The 17,968-nt window shown below is 38.3% G+C and overlaps 2 protein-coding genes across 6 annotated transcripts in view; both read right to left on the bottom strand.

Moving 5' to 3' along the window:
* Window positions 1-464: 464 nt before the first annotated feature.
* Window positions 465-2,606, bottom strand: LOC139969266 (uncharacterized). The gene is made up of 2 exons (XM_071974180.1): window positions 2,506-2,606; window positions 465-1,503 (listed from the first exon to the last, which is right to left on the bottom strand). The coding sequence occupies exons 1-2, from the start codon at window positions 2,520-2,522 to the stop codon at window positions 465-467; spliced, it is 1,056 nt and encodes a 351-aa protein (XP_071830281.1). The 5' UTR covers window positions 2,523-2,606.
* Window positions 2,607-4,810: 2,204 nt separating this feature from the next.
* Window positions 4,811-17,968, bottom strand: part of LOC139968740 (long-chain-fatty-acid--CoA ligase 1-like) — a 28,246-nt gene continuing 15,088 nt past the window's right edge. For 4 of the 5 annotated variants that reach the window (XM_071973074.1, XM_071973075.1, XM_071973076.1 and 1 more), the window contains exons 8-20: window positions 17,820-17,871; window positions 16,527-16,591; window positions 15,454-15,531; window positions 11,238-11,372; window positions 10,800-10,885; window positions 10,430-10,487; window positions 9,666-9,761; window positions 8,877-9,038; window positions 8,064-8,180; window positions 7,421-7,564; window positions 6,989-7,090; window positions 6,582-6,653; window positions 4,812-5,716 (exon numbers count right to left, since the gene is read on the bottom strand). In XM_071973074.1, coding sequence (XP_071829175.1) covers window positions 5,582-5,716; window positions 6,582-6,653; window positions 6,989-7,090; window positions 7,421-7,564; window positions 8,064-8,180; window positions 8,877-9,038; window positions 9,666-9,761; window positions 10,430-10,487; window positions 10,800-10,885; window positions 11,238-11,372; window positions 15,454-15,531; window positions 16,527-16,591; window positions 17,820-17,871 — 1,302 coding nt within the window. In that variant the 3' untranslated portion in view covers window positions 4,812-5,581. Of the gene's footprint in view, window positions 5,717-6,581; window positions 6,654-6,988; window positions 7,091-7,420; window positions 7,565-8,063; window positions 8,181-8,876; window positions 9,039-9,665; window positions 9,762-10,429; window positions 10,488-10,799; window positions 10,886-11,237; window positions 11,373-15,453; window positions 15,532-16,526; window positions 16,592-17,819; window positions 17,872-17,968 lie in introns of all 5 variants that reach the window. The other variant, XM_071973073.1, reaches the window with a different exon arrangement.

Raw genomic sequence — 17,968 nt, 5'->3', positions numbered from 1 at the left:
GTTGAGTGAGGGGTGGGGTGTAGATGGGGGAGGGTGGGGTGTAGATGGGGGAGGGTGGGGTGGGTGGGATGGAGCACCAATCAGTTAAGGAAAGGCACAATATATGTGGGCTGCTGTTAACTTGTGATATTATAAACGCTGCGGCTCTACAATGTTTTACATGCGTTGAAACAAATCCAGAATGCTGTGTCACCATTCGGCAAGGTATAGAGTCTGCTATATCATATAGGCTATAAACCATAGCCTATAATTAATGTACCGGAATTTATGGCTTCGTACAATTAGTTGTGCGGTCATCACCACCAGCACGGTACTGTATCTGTGCCATCGTTATAATAAAATATTGGAAAAGCACAGCTATGACACCAGTTCAATGTTGGCAAATGCTACCAAGCCTAGCTACGGGCATGGGCGGTGGTAACATTTAACATGCATTCAACATCATTAATGCTATTTAGATATATTCAGAAAGATGTGTATCTGTCTAGTATGTATGACTTTAAAAGTAGTGCTACCGTCGAACCAATCGTTAGAAATACCCCGATAACGGTGGAAAGGAACAATATTTGCTGTTTGATGAGGAAACTATAACATAAATTAATAGGAATAATCATTGTTATCGTCAACGATACAATGCGAACATCTTCCTTCTGAAGCGCCGCCATATATGCGTAATAAGTAAAAGTGGTAATTATCAATAAGAAAGAGAGAAATATCTCTTTATCGGTCTTTGGATAATCCCAAGAATTCGTCGCCGTCAAGTATATGGCTGAAAATATAACACCTATACACCCTGATAGAAAAGTCAAAAGAAACGGGTCCTCCGTGTTTCTATAGGCAAGAGACCGTACCAAGATTAGAACAAAAACGTTGCTTATGAGACCGAAAAAGGCTATAACGACACCGAGAAGAGAAGTTTCAAAAGACGAATTCTCTGGGATGTTATTCATAGTGGTCTCACATATCAAGACTAAACCAATACCATTTAGGAAAGCAAGTGCGCCATCTATTGTATCCGATGGCTCTCCTAAAATAAGCCACGCTGCAACCGATGAAGGGATTGGTTGATTATAGTTAATGGCACACACGTCAGCGACGGATATATAAACCATAGCACATGTTACAGCTGTCATCGCGAAGACGTCAAACAAGCCAACCAGGAGGTTCGTAATGAGATGGAACCAGTTGTAGCGATTGCTGTCCTCCCGGGTAAGGCAAGCCACGCCAACGATCAGAGCTAAACTCCTGATGAAAATAACGACCACTGGGTTTAAAGTCGTAACGATTTCACCCAAGATGATCACCTTAGCTGATATTCCAAGGGCCGCCAACAGAGCCCAAAATGTCCCGGATCTCTGCTGAAGGAAGGAACACCATCTACTTCTATTTGCGTTATCTTCCGTTATGTCACTACCTTCATCGCCTTGTGCGCAATCTCTTTGACCTTGTGCTAATCCAAGAAGAAGAAACGTTTCCTCCTCATCGTGCATGGAACCTCCGTGTCTGTGGATAGGTATAACATGATTGATGATGCATGAGGAATATTCAATTATAATATTATAATATATTATAGAATTATAATATTCTTTTCAGCAAACCCCCAAAATGGTTAGTCAAGTTAGTTCATGTATGTACTGGACAATATGACAATAACAGTTTAAACTAAATCAAAGAAAACGAACGAAAAAGCAAGACAAGGCTTTTGTTTTGCTCTATAGAGTATAATAAAGTAAACAAGTTAGCATCATTTCAACGAATATTCGGATTCTTTCGTGCAGTAAAGGGAAGATATTAACTATGGCAAAGTTAACATGTAGACGATACTTTACGAAATGGACAAACGGTTTTGATCATCGTCGTCCAATTAATGCTCTGTCGTTAAACATGAAGATAAAAGAACATGTTTAGGCTGAGAAGCCTACGTCATCATCGATTCGACATTAAAACGAGCATTACATAGATTTAGCATATTTTAATGTTCATGTAGCTTGAAGACGCGGAATATGCTTAGAAACATTACAAAACATTTTAAATTATTCTTGAGTTTTTGTATTATGACATATCAAGACTGAAGTTCTGCCTAACGTCATTGTAATCCTTTGACACCAATGTCCTACATTGTCCTTCTCAGATGTAACCATTGTAACTGCCCTATAGCACTGGATCCTTGCAAAAGAGAACATATATACGTTTGCCCATTATCAAGTGGACCGAGGACAAATAACAGGAGAAAAGTCCTAGCAAAGAGCTAACATTACTTCCAAATGAGAGTGAGAAAATTTCACTCGTTATTTTTCACTAATTATACTTTAGGGTGGTTTTCGTGGCAGTTATGCGTTTCACTTCTGATGCAGCTCTTTGCCTCAGAATCATGCTTTTATGATGGATATTAACTCTAGGGAACTCAGAGAAATATGATCTCCACCCCTATGGTTAGGAAGGGGGAGGGGGGAAATGTGAGGGTGGATGAGAATATTGAATTTATAATAAGAGTGGGAATCTTACCTTTCACTAGACGTCATGCTTTTTCAAAGTCGATAATAACGATGTTGTTAGATTAAATCATTTGACAGAGAAATACAATTCCACTCCATTTTAGTTTCTCCTTTTATATAGTTTTGTTACTATCAGAATAAAGGCTTCGGCCTGTAATAATGAGGGTATATAGTTATACATACAAGTCGTTCGAGTGTACAGTTTTGCATATATACGACACGTTATTTTGTCTGGTCATTTTGTCATTGCAAGTTTCATTGCTATTCAGTAACTGCAAGTACGTGCTACCTGCAATACTATGGTATATATTTTCACTTGGATGACTTTATATATATATATATATATATATATATATATATATATATATATATATATATATATATACATATACATATACATATATATATATATATATATATATATATATATATATATATATATATATAGGCCCTATATATATATATAAACAGTAAAATAGTCAAAATTTGTGGTAAACGGTAGGCAGAGGATCCATTTTGCTTTTCTTTTTTCCCGCTGTCGTTCGCAAGTTGTGTCGTCGATTAAACCCTATCATGGCGCCTCTGGGGTGAGGGGGGGGCTGTTGGGAAGGGACAACTCCATTAATTAATGTTTATCAGGGTGGTGCTCCTTCTGTTGAGTTACACAACACGACAACGAAAAAACAACAAGACAAAGGTGAAAGAATGGTTATTTTTTTATTGAAATGTTGAAAAGAAAATTTCATCAATACTTATTGACATGAATGTGCATCCATTACATACTCTGGTTTCCTTTCAGTGTTATATATTGATATACTGTATAGTATTGAAGCCTATACTCTGCGGTGCGTGGAAGAGCTGCATTTGTGACTGTAAATATTTAAGCATATAATCAAAGATACACCGCACTTTGACAACTCCCCTCGCCTACCCCACCCCCTCCCTCCTTTAAACTTTAGAATTACGAGAGGTATGTTTTATTGATAAACTAGCTCATTAAATAATCAAAAGAAAAGCCGCACTTGCAATCAAATTGATCATTTTAAGTTGACCAAAGTTACCAACCAATCGAATCAAGTTATTTTAATTTTATTTCTAATGAAAATAATTCCAAAGTCTTAAAGCATGTTCTCTGTTGAGTTTACAAATAGGCTGAACATTCCATGTGTTTGCACCGCAAAAGAACACATGATTCAACCTATGTCATATTGTCACGATAATTTGTCTTTCAATTGTAAATGACTTAGCAGTATAAAACTGACCAAGTCTACGGATACTTGGCATGTGAAAGATGGTTTCTTATTAAACAGTGAAATTGCGAACCCCTTGGGGTGAACATTCGGCAGTTGGCTCCCTTTTGTTGTTGTTCGTACACGAATTAACTATTGTCAATGCATTTCATCAATGTGTTAATATAACAACATCAAACAGTGACAACAACAGCAAGAACATTAACCTTGTGTAATTATTTGGTGGTTTTGGTCTCTAGTAACAAAATAGAAAATGTTACCCCAAGATAATACATTGGAAAGAACAGAGATGCCTGCATATAGATATGATATATAATATCAATCAATCGATATATGTATGACGTCATAACAATACAGCGTTGTCCATTTTGGCGTCCCATGAACACGTTGCCTATTCTTTCTTGCCCATCATTTCTTTCGCTGCATGACACTTTAAGTGAAGCGTATGCTTACCGCAGATTATGCGGTTGAACATATTCGATGGACCGTTTTATTTTCTTTCTAATTATTCTTTCTCCTTTCATATTTATTGAATATACTGTTCTACTTCAGCGAATCAAAATTCATGACGATTTATTTGCATAGATAATGATAAGATAATGCATATGAGAGAGAAAGTAAAGTATGCTAACACTACAATGAAAACTGTTCAACTATGCTTTGGTATAAAGTAATATATATATATATATATATATGTATGTATATATATATATATATATATGTATGTATATGTATATGTATATGTATTTGTATATGTATATGTATATGTATATGTATATGTATATGTATATGTATATATATATATATATATATATATATATATATATATATATATATATATATATATATATATATATATATATAAATGAGTATTTCCAACAATTAGTGTATGATAAATTCATTTTTACCCTTTTTGTTTTTACTAGCTTCCTTTTGCTTATATCGTCTTTCCAAACTCATCATAGCCAAAAATACTGCATTGAGAAGTTGTTTGAATATATATATATACATATATATACATATATATATATATATATATATATATGTATATATATGTATATATATATATTCAAACAACTTCTCAATGCAGTATTTTTGGCTATGATGAGTTTGGAAAGACGATATAAGCAAAAGGAAGCTAGTAAAAACAAAAAGGGTAAAAATGAATTTATCATACACTAATTGTTGGAAATACTCATTTTGAGTATATACTAACCCTGTTGACGATAGGCCTTTATAATGTTCACCGTTGTGCTTAATACATTAAATATTGAGCTCCTTTAATATTATAGGCCGTTCGCTGATTTAACCTTTTCTTAAACATTCACTGGATTGCATATTCATTACTTGGTTTGATGAACACATCTTCCTACACAATAAAACAGACAATAAAAAAAAAAAAAAAAAAAAAATACGCAAACCAAATTCGTCTCCAAAGTTACGACTGCAATATTTATGCTAGGCGGTATCGTTTTTTGAACATCTTCTAGTTATTCATAGAAAAAAAATATTCATTAAATATGATTTTTTTTTCTAAATCCGGACAATGATATTAATAAAACAAATGGTGCACTACTAATCAAGTCTTTAAGAACCACGTGATCCAGTTGAAGACAAATCGATCATTAGAAACATTCTCAATTTTTAAGATATCGACTAAGAAACATTAAACAATTACACATGCAGATTCCAATCCAAGTTTACATTTCATCATGTTTTGATTGTTCGAATAGTTTTTTTTAATTTGAATTAAATAATTTTCCTCTCATTTTCCCATTTTTTTTCCAACAGCATATAACATCCGGATTTGTGACGTCACCTGTAGCAATAGTAACGTTAATTATTATTATAGAGATTATCCAATTGTTCTTTGAAAGTTTTCTCTATCACTGGTCTCTTACTCTTCATGCTGGGGGTGAGTAATCCATTTTCAACGCTAAACAGTTCCGCAACAATGTGAATACTCTTGACCTGCAGAAAGGAAAATTACAAAGGGAAAACAAAACCCAGATTGCATGATTAAGGAACTAGAAGAACATTAACAAACTTTACAGTACAAAGAAAACATTGGTCTGCACTGAATAGCTACCAGTTATCTCCGGTTGGCAAGTAATGGCGTGGGTTTACTAACTTATAAATAAATCTCTAACTTGTTTCTGATACCTATTAGGCTTGTATGACTATTCTTTTTTAACCGCGGTATGGGGTGGGAGAGTATTAGCGGGGGTGGGGAGGGTAGGAGGCCATTCACAGGCCAGCGTCTTACCGACAATGTAACAGAGAAACAACTCCCGTTTTACTTGAAACAGAGCAGTCAGAAGCAAGGAAGCTATTTTCAAGGGAATTTCCGTTTTTGATACAAGAGAACTCTGTTGAGGGTTGCTATTCTATTGTAAGGGGTACGGGTTTCTAATTATTATGAGTGAATTGTACTATTCTATGCGATACTAACTACCGTTAGTGTTTGCAGGGAACACTAAAGTTACTTCTAGTGGAAGGTGGAACATCACTAACTATTTTTAGTGTTTGAACGGAACACCGTAGTTACTTCTAGTGGAAGGTGGAACATAACTAACTATTGTTACTGTTTGTTCGGAACACTATTGTTACTTCTAGTGGAAGGTGGAACATAACTATCGTTAGTGTTCGTATACAGAACACTAAAAGTTACTTCTAAAGAAGGCAGAAAATAACTAACTATCGTTAGTGTTTGTACAGAACACTAAAAGTTACTTCTAAAGAAGGCAGAACATAACTAACTATCGTTAGTGTTTGTACAGAACACTATAGTTACTTCTAGTGGAAGGTGGAAGAGTATCAACCGCTTGAAACAAACCTTTTCAAAGCCAAGCAGTTTCGCGTTTTCGCCAGCAGTCTTAATCTCACTTAGTATTTCAGTCTTCACTCTCTGTTTATCAAATGAGAAAAGAAAATAAAATGTAGAAGAAAAATGCCATAAGGAGTAATTATTAAAACGGGAGAGAGTATACTTTATGTCCAATTCGAACCACTCTTTACAAGAGGGATCAAACTTGGGAGTGGCGGGGAGGGGGAGATGTGGGGTTGGGGAGGTGGTATTATTAGTTTTGTAAGAACAATTAATTGGAGAAATAGGGACAGGTTAAATTAAAGTAAACAGATGTCTGTGTTCAGGTATAACCTTTATTGTCCTTAGTTCTAGAGCGTAAAACTATCAGGTTGTGACTGAAAATCTGCCTAAAGACACCCTTTCAGATAAATCACCTCATCAGCACAAAGCTCTTCAAATTTTCCAGCCCATTTCTTCGCTGAAGCTCGTTTGGCTAATTCTTCTTCGTCGGGAATAACCAAGGCAACGACGAAAGTCTACAGAAAAAGGAAAATCAAATTTAAAAGCAAAGTACAGTGATTTTGATTTATAACCGAAAAAAGTATTGCACTTTTCATTTCCCTCTTAAAACAATATTTCATCGCCCTTTTTTAATTTTTTTTTATCGGTTCTCGCCAAATTTAAAGAATCTCTTGGGAAAAAAATATTCCAAAAAACATTGCATTTATGAATAATTCGCGCTAACCTAGTCCAACGTAAACCCTCTTATAAATAAAGTATATCGTTTGGAATTAAACCCATTGTTTAAGGAGTCAGAATGATTATGCCATTAACTTTGTCTTAATACTGATCGATAATTGGTGTACCTGGTTACTGTTGCCATAGCAGAATATCTGGGCAATCAACGGACAAGACACGTAGATATTTTCCAGTTTTTCGGGAGCGACATACTCGCCTTGAGCAAGTTTAAAAATGTGTTTCTTCCTGTCTATGATCTTCAGCGTACCGTTCTGCAGACAGAAAATAAGCAAAACTCCATAAAAAATTTAAGTGCATCATAGAAACACAATGTATGACCTAATGTTAATACATCACAATTTAACCCATGTGAATAAATTTAAAGTGACTAATCTGATAGAATCAACCGTTACAACAGAATTTTTCATAGTATTGGAATATTATTTAAATAATAATTGACTGATACAGGAAGTGACGTTAAAACACTTATGATAATTTATGTCATGAACTATTCATAATTACCTCCCACCCAGTTGGGACAATTTTTTCTATACTGTAGTGCCATGTCCCGCTTCAGAGCACTCGTATTGTCAGTACGAGCAGTATCAATATCATGTTTTTTATCAGATCAAGGTTAGGAACTGTTTGTACTGGCAATACCAGTGCTTTGGGAGCATTATATTGATGTACAGTTTAGAGAGGTATTAGCATTAGGAAATTGTCCCAACTGGCTGTTACCTCCAACCAATGTCATGAAATATTCATAATTACCTCCAACCATTGACCAATGTCTCCAGAGTGGAGCCACCCATCCTCGTCCAAAGCTTCTGCTGTTAGCTCTGGTTTCTTGTAGTAACCTTTGAATACATTGGATCCTTTGAAACAAACCTGATAAGAAAGGGGGAAAAAAGCGGCACCCGACTTTTAAATTCCATGGACTTATATTTTTACATATTTCAATCAGAGGGTTCAAATCTGCCATACAGTTTTGTTAATTTGTTATAGTCGCTTTTTTCTTTAAGTGCAGTTCCATCACTAGAATATTTTCAGAACATTTTATCAGCTTCAAGTAAAAACTATGCGATCGTTATCATTGTTCAAAAGTTGTGAAAGTGAGCAACGAAGGGGAAAACCATATTATTAAAAGATAGATCCTTGTGAAGCTAACAGGAGCATCGATTGATGCTACCAAAGTTTAAATGAGACTCCCTGAAATTAGCATATAATTGTGGTTATGAAACTGTCAGAAACCTGTCTTTTTGTTACTTCTTGGCCATTTTAGCATAATTACCAAACAATTATCTTTTCCATTATAAGCCTATAGTCCTTTTTAAGACAAAAACCTTACAGTGTGCTTAACATACTTAACAAGCGCTTCGAGCTGATGAACGCGCTATATAAGTAATATTTTATCATTATTTATTATTATTATATAATGTATAGTTGCATTATTGATTCCTTTCTCCCCTTTCCGAAATTTAATTTATTTGTATTTATATTATTAGTTAATTATTTCATAATTGTACGTAACAAAAGAAATGTAATTAAAAATTCATATTATCACTTTGCAGTTTCATTTATTACCTCTCCTTTGTCATCTTTGGCAAAATAATCTTTTTCCGGTACATCGACCAACTTAATCATGTTGCAGGGCAGAGGTGGTCCAACATGACCTGTATTAGCGTCTCCTCCAATGGTAGTTGTTGCCCCAGCAGTGCTCTCCGTTTGTCCGTATCCCTCTATTAACTGGAAATAAGAGCACAGAGATTACTAGCCTATAGTATGCAGTGAACGGAGAGGAGAATAGGTTGGAAGGTCTTAAAAAAAAGTTGGATGTTTTTGTAAGGAAAGTTCTCCCTCCAAAACAAACCTTAGTCTAAACCCAAACCATTTCTATACCGAGTCAAACTATTTGACATTTATACGAATCTTATTGTCGCTAAGTGGTCATCAGTATTGCGTCGGCGAAATAAGCTAGAGAGTTCAGATAACTTTCACCATGCTCAAATGACAACATCTGACTGCCCCTCTAAATTATGAGATAATTCCGTTTTAATAACCCTCAATGCCTGGGAATAATATGAGCCTCTAAGACAGCGCACTTTTGAAGACTTCTAGCAGCTTTTTTTTTGGCCGCGCTCACATTTGAAACTAATAACCGATGATCATTAGAGGGACATTGTTGCTGGCATCTCTTGAACTTATAATAAACAGCAGCGTACATCTTTTGGGCTAGCACTAGCAATAATATTTTACATCATACATTGGCAGGGAATAAACTATATATAGTTGTTGGCCGGAAGAAGAAGAAGAAGATGTTTATGTCACTGTTGACAACGAAACAAACCCATGCTGCTCTTATTTAATACTCACTGTGACACCAAACACAACCCGCATAAAAGTTAGGACTTCTCCGCTGACCGGTGCAGCTCCCGTCAGCATTAATTTGACCTGACCACCGAGTAACATCTACAGAAAGAAAGAAAAAAAATGAAGAAAGATTCTTTCTAATGCAAAAGTAGAAGCTAGGCTGTATGTCGAACTATAGCTATGTAATCTATAGTGAGATACTTTGTCACTGTTCCGAGGTATGTGAGGTGTATGGAATTCATTGACGGGGTAAAAGACAAAGTAATTTTATGTTTTTTGTTAATGAACTACAGAGACAGAGAAATAGCAATTAAAGGTACTAAAGTGCTATATAATGTAAAGGGAACACATTTTGAAAAGGCTTACATGGAGAGGATGTGTACATGATTTATTTCCATCCCATCTCATCTCATCTCATCTAAACAAATTGATTTTTTCTTTTCCTTATATTATCATAACTATTATCGTTTTCCAAACGGAGCTCCTTGTCAAATCTACAATAATATTTTTGTTTTGGCTTGCTATGTTATATGCATACACCCTGCCATCACGATATACCTCTAGTAATTTATATGTCACTATCATTTCGTGAAATACTGAATAAATGAACGAATGAATCTGTTCCAAGATCAATGGTCAATCAACTCCAAACTTATAAAAATGACTAATTATGGTCGTAAGGAATGTTTCGAAGCATGTAGTAATTACTGGGATACTTCAGGACATTTCTTCAAGACATTTTTCGTCACTAAATGATTGTCACTTACCTGAAGCTTCTTGAACACAAGTCTGTCCCACATAGTATCCGCGGTGGGAATACCGGTACTGTCGAAAGAGAAAGAAACAAGTCGGCAATGATCGACATCACTCGGCAATACTCGGTAGCTATAAAGGTTAATTGAATCCTGCAGTGACGTATTACAAATACTACTAAGACAGTTGAATGGGAGGGGAGAAGGTCAGATCCCCTCGAGGGTGGAGTTGGAAGGGGAGGAAGGGGAGGGGACGAAGCCCCTTGAAGGAGAGTGGATGTTCTGAGAAGTGATCCGGTGACGAATACATTAAAAAACTTGTGAAATTTACTTTTAGTCAAAAAGAGAGAGAAAAAATGGTAAACAAACTGTCTATTTTACTCACCTTAAAAGTGCCGCTTTCTTACTGCTGAAAGCCCAGTTAAACAAAGTTCTTTTCACAACGTTTGCTTCTTTCACGCCTGAATTTACCTGTATACAAATAAAGAAACACGTATGATCTGTGTTGGTCTTGGTGGAGGGTCAAGTCAAGGAGTGAGGGAGGGGGGAGGGAGGGGGAGGCATGTGCCTGATGGAAATTGAAAGGCATGTGTTTGTTTCTTATAGCATTGCTATGGAGAGTTCGAACAACGATCAATACACAGAAATGATCGTTTGACAGCGATTTTTTGCCGCAAAAATTTAATTGATCAGAATAAATAGTGAAGAAAATGTCACAACAGTACTTGTTTGGGGTGGGTGGGGGTGGGGTCAGGGTTGGAGAGTTTGAGGGTAACAATCATAACAGATTAAACCAGCCAAACTAATCTCAACAAGAACTTACTTTGTCATAGATCCGATTCAGGACTCGAGGTACCACGATGAAGATGGTGGGTTTGAGATGAGCAACGTCCTCCATTAACTTCCTGGTATCGCCGCTGAAGAAACCAAACTGGGCACCACAAGATAGCGTTACCCACTAATGGGTAGAAACAAATTTGAGCATAAATATGTTAGCTGAAATTGATAAAATACTAAATATAGACTACTTTTCTGATCGTTTATTTGACGAATGGAGACCATCCGAATAAATTCTTAGATATTGACGAGAGTTTAGATTACACAGCTGAAAAGTGTATACTAGCTAGTATAAGTTCGTTGGAATGAACAGGTAAATGGTACGTTTACTCATAGTCAGGTGGCTTAGCAACAATTTTTAGGCTTAACGTTACAGGCCGGACAAAAGTACCAAATTTGGCATGGAGTTTCTTTTCGACCTATCTATCGATTTTATCCGTGGAACCCACTTTATCGGTTCCGATTTTTCAAGATGTCGGCCAAAATCCAAGATGGCCGCCAGAAAAAAAGGAAATGTCATATATCTGGCTGTAAAAATCAGAGATGAACAAATGAGGGGTCAATTCAGGTGTTTCCGGGGTCACTGAAACAGATGATGATCATGGCATGTTGCTTGAGTAACCCACTTCCAAGATGGCGGCCAAAATCCAAGATGGCCGCCAGAAAAAAACGAAATGTCATATATCTGGCTGTAAAAATCGGAGATGAACAAATGAGGGGTCAATTAAGGTGTTTCCGAGCTCACTGAAACAGATGATGGTCATGGTATGTTGCTTGGGCCACCCACTTCCAAGATGGCGGCCAGAATCCAAGATGGCCCCCTGGAAAAAAAAGGAAATTTCATATATATTCAATCCCCAGACCCCGTGCCCTTTTCTGATCGGGACCATTAAACCTTCCGTCCTCAAACGTGTAAATGAAACCGGGCTTGCACCCTGACTACATGTTATGGCTGGTATTCTAATTGTGTCACTTTGGCTCAGGAAGCCACTTAGGACTTATTGGGGAACTTTGAGGTGTGATCGACCGTGGATAGACACTGTCGCAAACCCGTTATTATATGGGAGTTACGAGTGTCATGTAAGACTGATTACATTGAGTCAACTATATAATAGGGTAACTTGAGGGAAAACAGACCAGATGTGAATACCGACTCATTGAGAGATTTTGTAGGATTGTGCACCCTTCATAAACACAACGTCAATTGTGCGAACAAAACACGCTAAGTCAGGTCACTAGGCATCTGAGGTATTTAGGTCGTTCTTTTCGGACATGTACTACAGGTCTGCTATTAGGGAGGATCTCCAGGAAGACTTGTTGTCTGGTATAGACAAGGCCCCCCCCCCCCTTCATAAACACATATCAATTCTGCGAACAACACACGCTAAGTCGGGTCACTAGTCATCTGAGGTCAACCAATGACACTAATAACCAAAACAACAACAATAACAACCAATAACACCAATAATGAAGGCGTGAAACCATTATTCCGACACCAACCGGACACTCCAGCAAAAGGTGTTGCATAGTCCTAATGGCTTTACAGCCCACACAGGGACAAATCCCATAACCTAATCGCCACCTGACTAGGCGAAAATGGTTAGTGATGAGGACCCCATGTGCAATCCTCCTCGCAAAGTCCCGGAGACGGCTATCTAGTGACTTACAACACAGAACACCACACATCTGGAGAGATGGCAGTTTGGCAAGCCGAGTGGGCCACGTTAAGCAGAACAACTGGACCACCCTCCTCTTTGATTCTACAAAGTGTGTCACCAATCTGAGTATACACCCCGAAGAGCGTGTCGCCTTTGGCCGGTTATTGGAAAAGGATCCGGGCCAGTAGTGGCGAAAAAGAAAACCACCCCAGAACCAAAAAAGGCAAACGAGGGATTCTCAAACGCAACGAAAAAACCTATCAAAAGGAGAAAGCGCAGTTAAGATGGTAGGTGGACCAAACCATGCCCACCCGCTCAAGGGGGTCTTTTACAGAACGGTCCTTTTGAGAAGGATTGGTTTGCACGTTCCCCAAATGAAATAAAAAATGATCCTCTCCAATCGTACCAAGGAATAACCTGGTGCAGCGATCACCGTACCAGGATACCGAAGGAGAGGAAAAAATAAAACGATTGACAACTGTAACCTTCCCATGGAGGGAGAGTCACCTCCGATTGAATGTGTCGAGCCTTGCCTCCACCTGATCAGCCTTCTCTGCCTAAGTGGTGGCCTCTGGGGCACCATAACCTAGCCAGATGCCGATTACCCTGATCATGACATCTGACAAAGTAGCATCTAACGGGAGGGATTGGCCACGCCAACCTCCTGAATGCAGCCCTTTGGTCTTGGACTTGTTAAGTCTGGCACCATAGCCTCTTAGAAGGTGGCCAAAACCTTCGATAAAGGCTTGAAGGAGACGAGGTCCGACACAATACAAGTGACGTCATCGGCATATTGCACGCATTTAACTCTAGCCCCAACCGGTACATTGAAAGGTCGAAACCCCAAGCATCTGTCCAGCGAGGTACTGAGCGTTTCGCTGAAGAGAATATATAACAACGGGGAGAGGGGACAACCCTGACGGACTCCCCTTCGAACCGGGGAGGGACCAGAAGTAAATCCGTTAACAGTGACCATGCTCGTGACGTCCTTATATAGTAACGAGAACCAACGAATAAACACTGAGTTCAATCCGAAGGACTCGCACAGCGTAAGTCTGGAGAGGACCTACAATATCCGGCATCACATTCGCTAAGCGATTTCCTAATGCTTTGGCCAGGATTTTGTAGTCCAGATTTAACAGCGTTATTGTACGCCTATTAGGGTCCAAAGGGTCTCCCGACTTTGGGAGGAGAACAATATTTCCAGCCCTCTGTGTTTGGCTCATGTAATTCAACTGGAAAGCGGTAGAGAACACGTCTCTAAAGTCCCCACCGAGAACCTCCCAGAAGTCCTATATAACTCAGCAGGGAGGCCATCAGGACCGGGGACTTTCCCTTCTTCATCGCTGCTACCGCTGTCCAGAGCTCACCAACGGAGAGATTCGAACCCAAGCTATCGTTTTACTATGGGGGGGTGGGCTTGTCTATACCAGACAACAAGTCTTCCTGGAGATCCTCGCTAACAGTAGCCCTGGGGTACAGGTTCGAAAAGAACGAGTTAAATGCCCCAGATGCCTAGTGACCTGCTTAGCGTGTGTTGTTCGCACAATTGACGTTGTGTTTATGAAGGGTGCACAATCCTACAAAATCTCTCAATGAGTCGGTATTCACATCTGGTCTGTTTTCCCTCAAGTTACCCTATTATATAGTTGACTCAATGTAATCAGTCCTACATGACACTCGTAACTCCCATATAATAACGGGTTTGCGACAGTGTCTATCCACACCTCAAAGTTCCCCAATAAGTCCTAAGTGGCTTCCTCAACCAAAGTGACACAATTAGAATACCAGCCATAACATATAGTCAGGGTGCTAGCCCGGATTCATTTACACGTTTGAGGACGGAAGGTTTAATGGTCCCGATCAGAAAAGGGCACAGGGGGTCTGGAGATTGAATATATATGAAATTTCCTTTTTTTTCCAGGGGACCATCTTGGATTCTGGCCGCCATCTTGGAAGTGGGTGGCCCAAGCAACATACCATGACCATCATCTGTTTCAGTGAGCTCGGAAACACCTTAATTGACCCCTCATTTGTTCATCTCCGATTTTTACAGCCATATATATGACATTTCGTTTTTTTCTGGCGGCCATCTTGGATTTTGGCCGCCATCTTGGAAGTGGGTTACTCAAGCAACATGCCATGATCATCATCTGTTTCAGTGACCCCGGAAACACCTGAATTGACCCCTCATTTGTTCATCTCTGATTTTTACAGCCAGATATATGACATTTCCTTTTTATCTGGCGGCCATCTTGGATTTTGGCCGCCATCTTGAAAAATCGGAACCGATAAAGTGGGTTCCACGGATAAAATCGATAGATAGGTCGAAAAGAAACTCCATGCCAAATTTGGTACTTTTGTCCGGCCGGTAACGTTAAAGTTGCTAAGCCACCTGACTATCATATTGGATAGTTAATAGTATAGTATCGTTCATCTGTCAGATATATTAATACTGAAAAACTTACCAGTATTGATCGTAAACGATACGCCGACCAACAATACATTTACTCATACTGAGGTACTAACCAGTATTATACTTACCAGTATTGTTCGTTCGAATGAGTGGGCCAGTGGTAAATACGATAGATGTCTGTCCGTTTTGTCGATGTTGACACCAACCTAAGTAAAAGACGGTCATTTTGTCATATTGAGAATGAAACCTATGAGTATGTAGCTATAGCATGTAGATATGATTTAAAATACAAAGGCTACAAAACTGACGGTCAAATTTCACTCGAAAGGTTTATTTTCATTTCAAAGGGATGTTTAAACGAAACGTAACGAAACGATTGCTCACGTACATTAAATTCTTAAAGTGTTTAGTGTACTACTTGTTATAAGTTATAAACTATGAATTAATAAAATATAGATTTATATAAAAGCATTATATAAAGGATCACAAAATTATTGGATTAAGACAGTAACATATATCATTAAAAACTAGTGAGAGTCAACCCTTGGCCAGTGGAGGGCCGTGCACAACTTTCATATAGACTACCATAACTACCATATAGACTTTGCCTCTGGTAATTATATTAACGTTCTAAGCTTGCCCGACTAATCTGACAGTGATGTTGCGGAGTTTTGGCACAGTTCGCACTCCATGCTTTTCTTCTTTGTCCAAGACGTTGTTATTATAGCGAATTCGAATTTAAAACCGTGAGGGGGATCTCACGAGTACGCCCTTCCATATTGGTTAATTTTTTTCGGGCAAATCGTTACAGCCCCCCTACCACCCTCACCCCGATATAAATGGGCTCCTACGCCAGTACTGTTATGTTACGTCATCGTTTGTGATGTTCCTCGGACTAAGCCCAATTTCTGCTTATAGGTATGCTGTATTTGCCCCAAATATGCTAGATATTCAAATATGGTCACCTTTGTTCACAATTAACCGTTTTTATTACAACCTTCGAGGAAAGTTTTCCTTACTGGGACATTCAGTCATCTTGTGTGTTCCTTCAAAATACCTGAGAACAATTTGGAGAGTAAAGACCTCCAGGAAAGTACTTTTTGAAAACTCCTAGCTTTTATAGCATGCTATAATTTGGGGCCTATACTGACTACCTTTAAAGATATAATCCGATGTTTGTTTGTTTTTGTCTTTTTCTTACCGCATTAACGGACCCTGCCATGCACAGTTGATTACCGTGAGTCAACATCACTCCTTTCGGGTCGCCTATTGGATGGATTGTAAGAGTAATGAATGACGTCACTATCAACAAGTTGCCATTTAGGAATTGTTTGTGAATTAAAAGTAATGACGAAATTGAAAATATCCAAGGGAAATATGCAAAGATATGGGACGAAGGTAGTTGTCACCTGCTGAGAGCTATAGGCGTCAATGATAATGTATTATGACAATAGGAATGGACTATCCCTAATTGAGAGCACTAATTGATCCTGGGCTCCCAGAGATATAACCCATAGCCGCCTTCACGTCAGGCTTGGGACACCAACGCAAAAGAGTAGCGAGCTTCATTTCTGTTAAAGTAATGAATCAATACATAACAAATAGGTATATACTGCCTCTGTCATTCCCTACGGATTACCTATGTTAATCCCTACGGACTTACCTATGTTAATCCCTACGGACTTACCTATGGTATGCCCTACGGTATTACCTATGATATTCCATACAGTACTACCTATGTTATTCCCTACGGATTACCAATGTTAATCCCTACGGACTTACCTATGTTAATCCCTACGGACTTACCTATGGTCATGGTACACCATACGGTACTACCAATGTTAATCCCTACGGTACTACCTATTTTAATCCATAAAGTACTACCTATGTTTATCCCTACGGACTCATCTATGTTAATCCCTACGGTATTACCTATGTTAATCCCTACGGACTTACCTATGGTATTCCCTCCTTTATTACCTATGGTATTACCTACGGTATTACCTATGGTATTCCTTACGGTATTACCTATGTTAATCCCTACGGTATTACCAATGTTAATCCATACGTACTTACCTATGTTAATCCCTACGGTATTACCTATGGTATTCCATGTTTTATGATATTCCTCAATTACGCACTTACGTGCTATAAACATCACATATACGCGGTCATTGTCATTATACACAGTGCACATCGAATATTAAACGGAGTGACTAGAGTATAGCTATGAAGAGAAATCGAGTTTGGAAACGCAACCAGCATTTTACTATATGTTTCATGATGTCACTGCCATATGTAAAGGTGGTTAGGAGAAGGGAGGAGAAGGGTATGGTTTGGAACAGGGGAGGGGGAAGAAGGGGGAGGTATGCAGAATAAATAATGATGACACAGAATAACAATTTTATTTTCACCGCAGAACGAGGTAATGAGTTAACTGTCTTAGCTTATATGTCCTTCATATTGAAACAAAGTATGCAATTAGTCTTCTTACCTGTGGTGCCGCTTGTGAAACAAACGGTAAACAAATCTTGGTTTTTACCCGGCTGTAGAACGGAATAAAAATAATATATACGGTAATAAGTATGGACCAAAATATCATATCAAGGTCTTTGTTCCATGTTATTTCATGATAATCAGGGA

The sequence above is a fragment of the Apostichopus japonicus genome, chromosome 6 (genome assembly GCF_037975245.1).
Source record: "Apostichopus japonicus isolate 1M-3 chromosome 6, ASM3797524v1, whole genome shotgun sequence".
NCBI classification, from domain to species: Eukaryota; Metazoa; Echinodermata; class Holothuroidea; order Aspidochirotida; family Stichopodidae; genus Apostichopus; species Apostichopus japonicus.
This window is presented reverse-complemented; position numbering and strand designations above follow the sequence as displayed.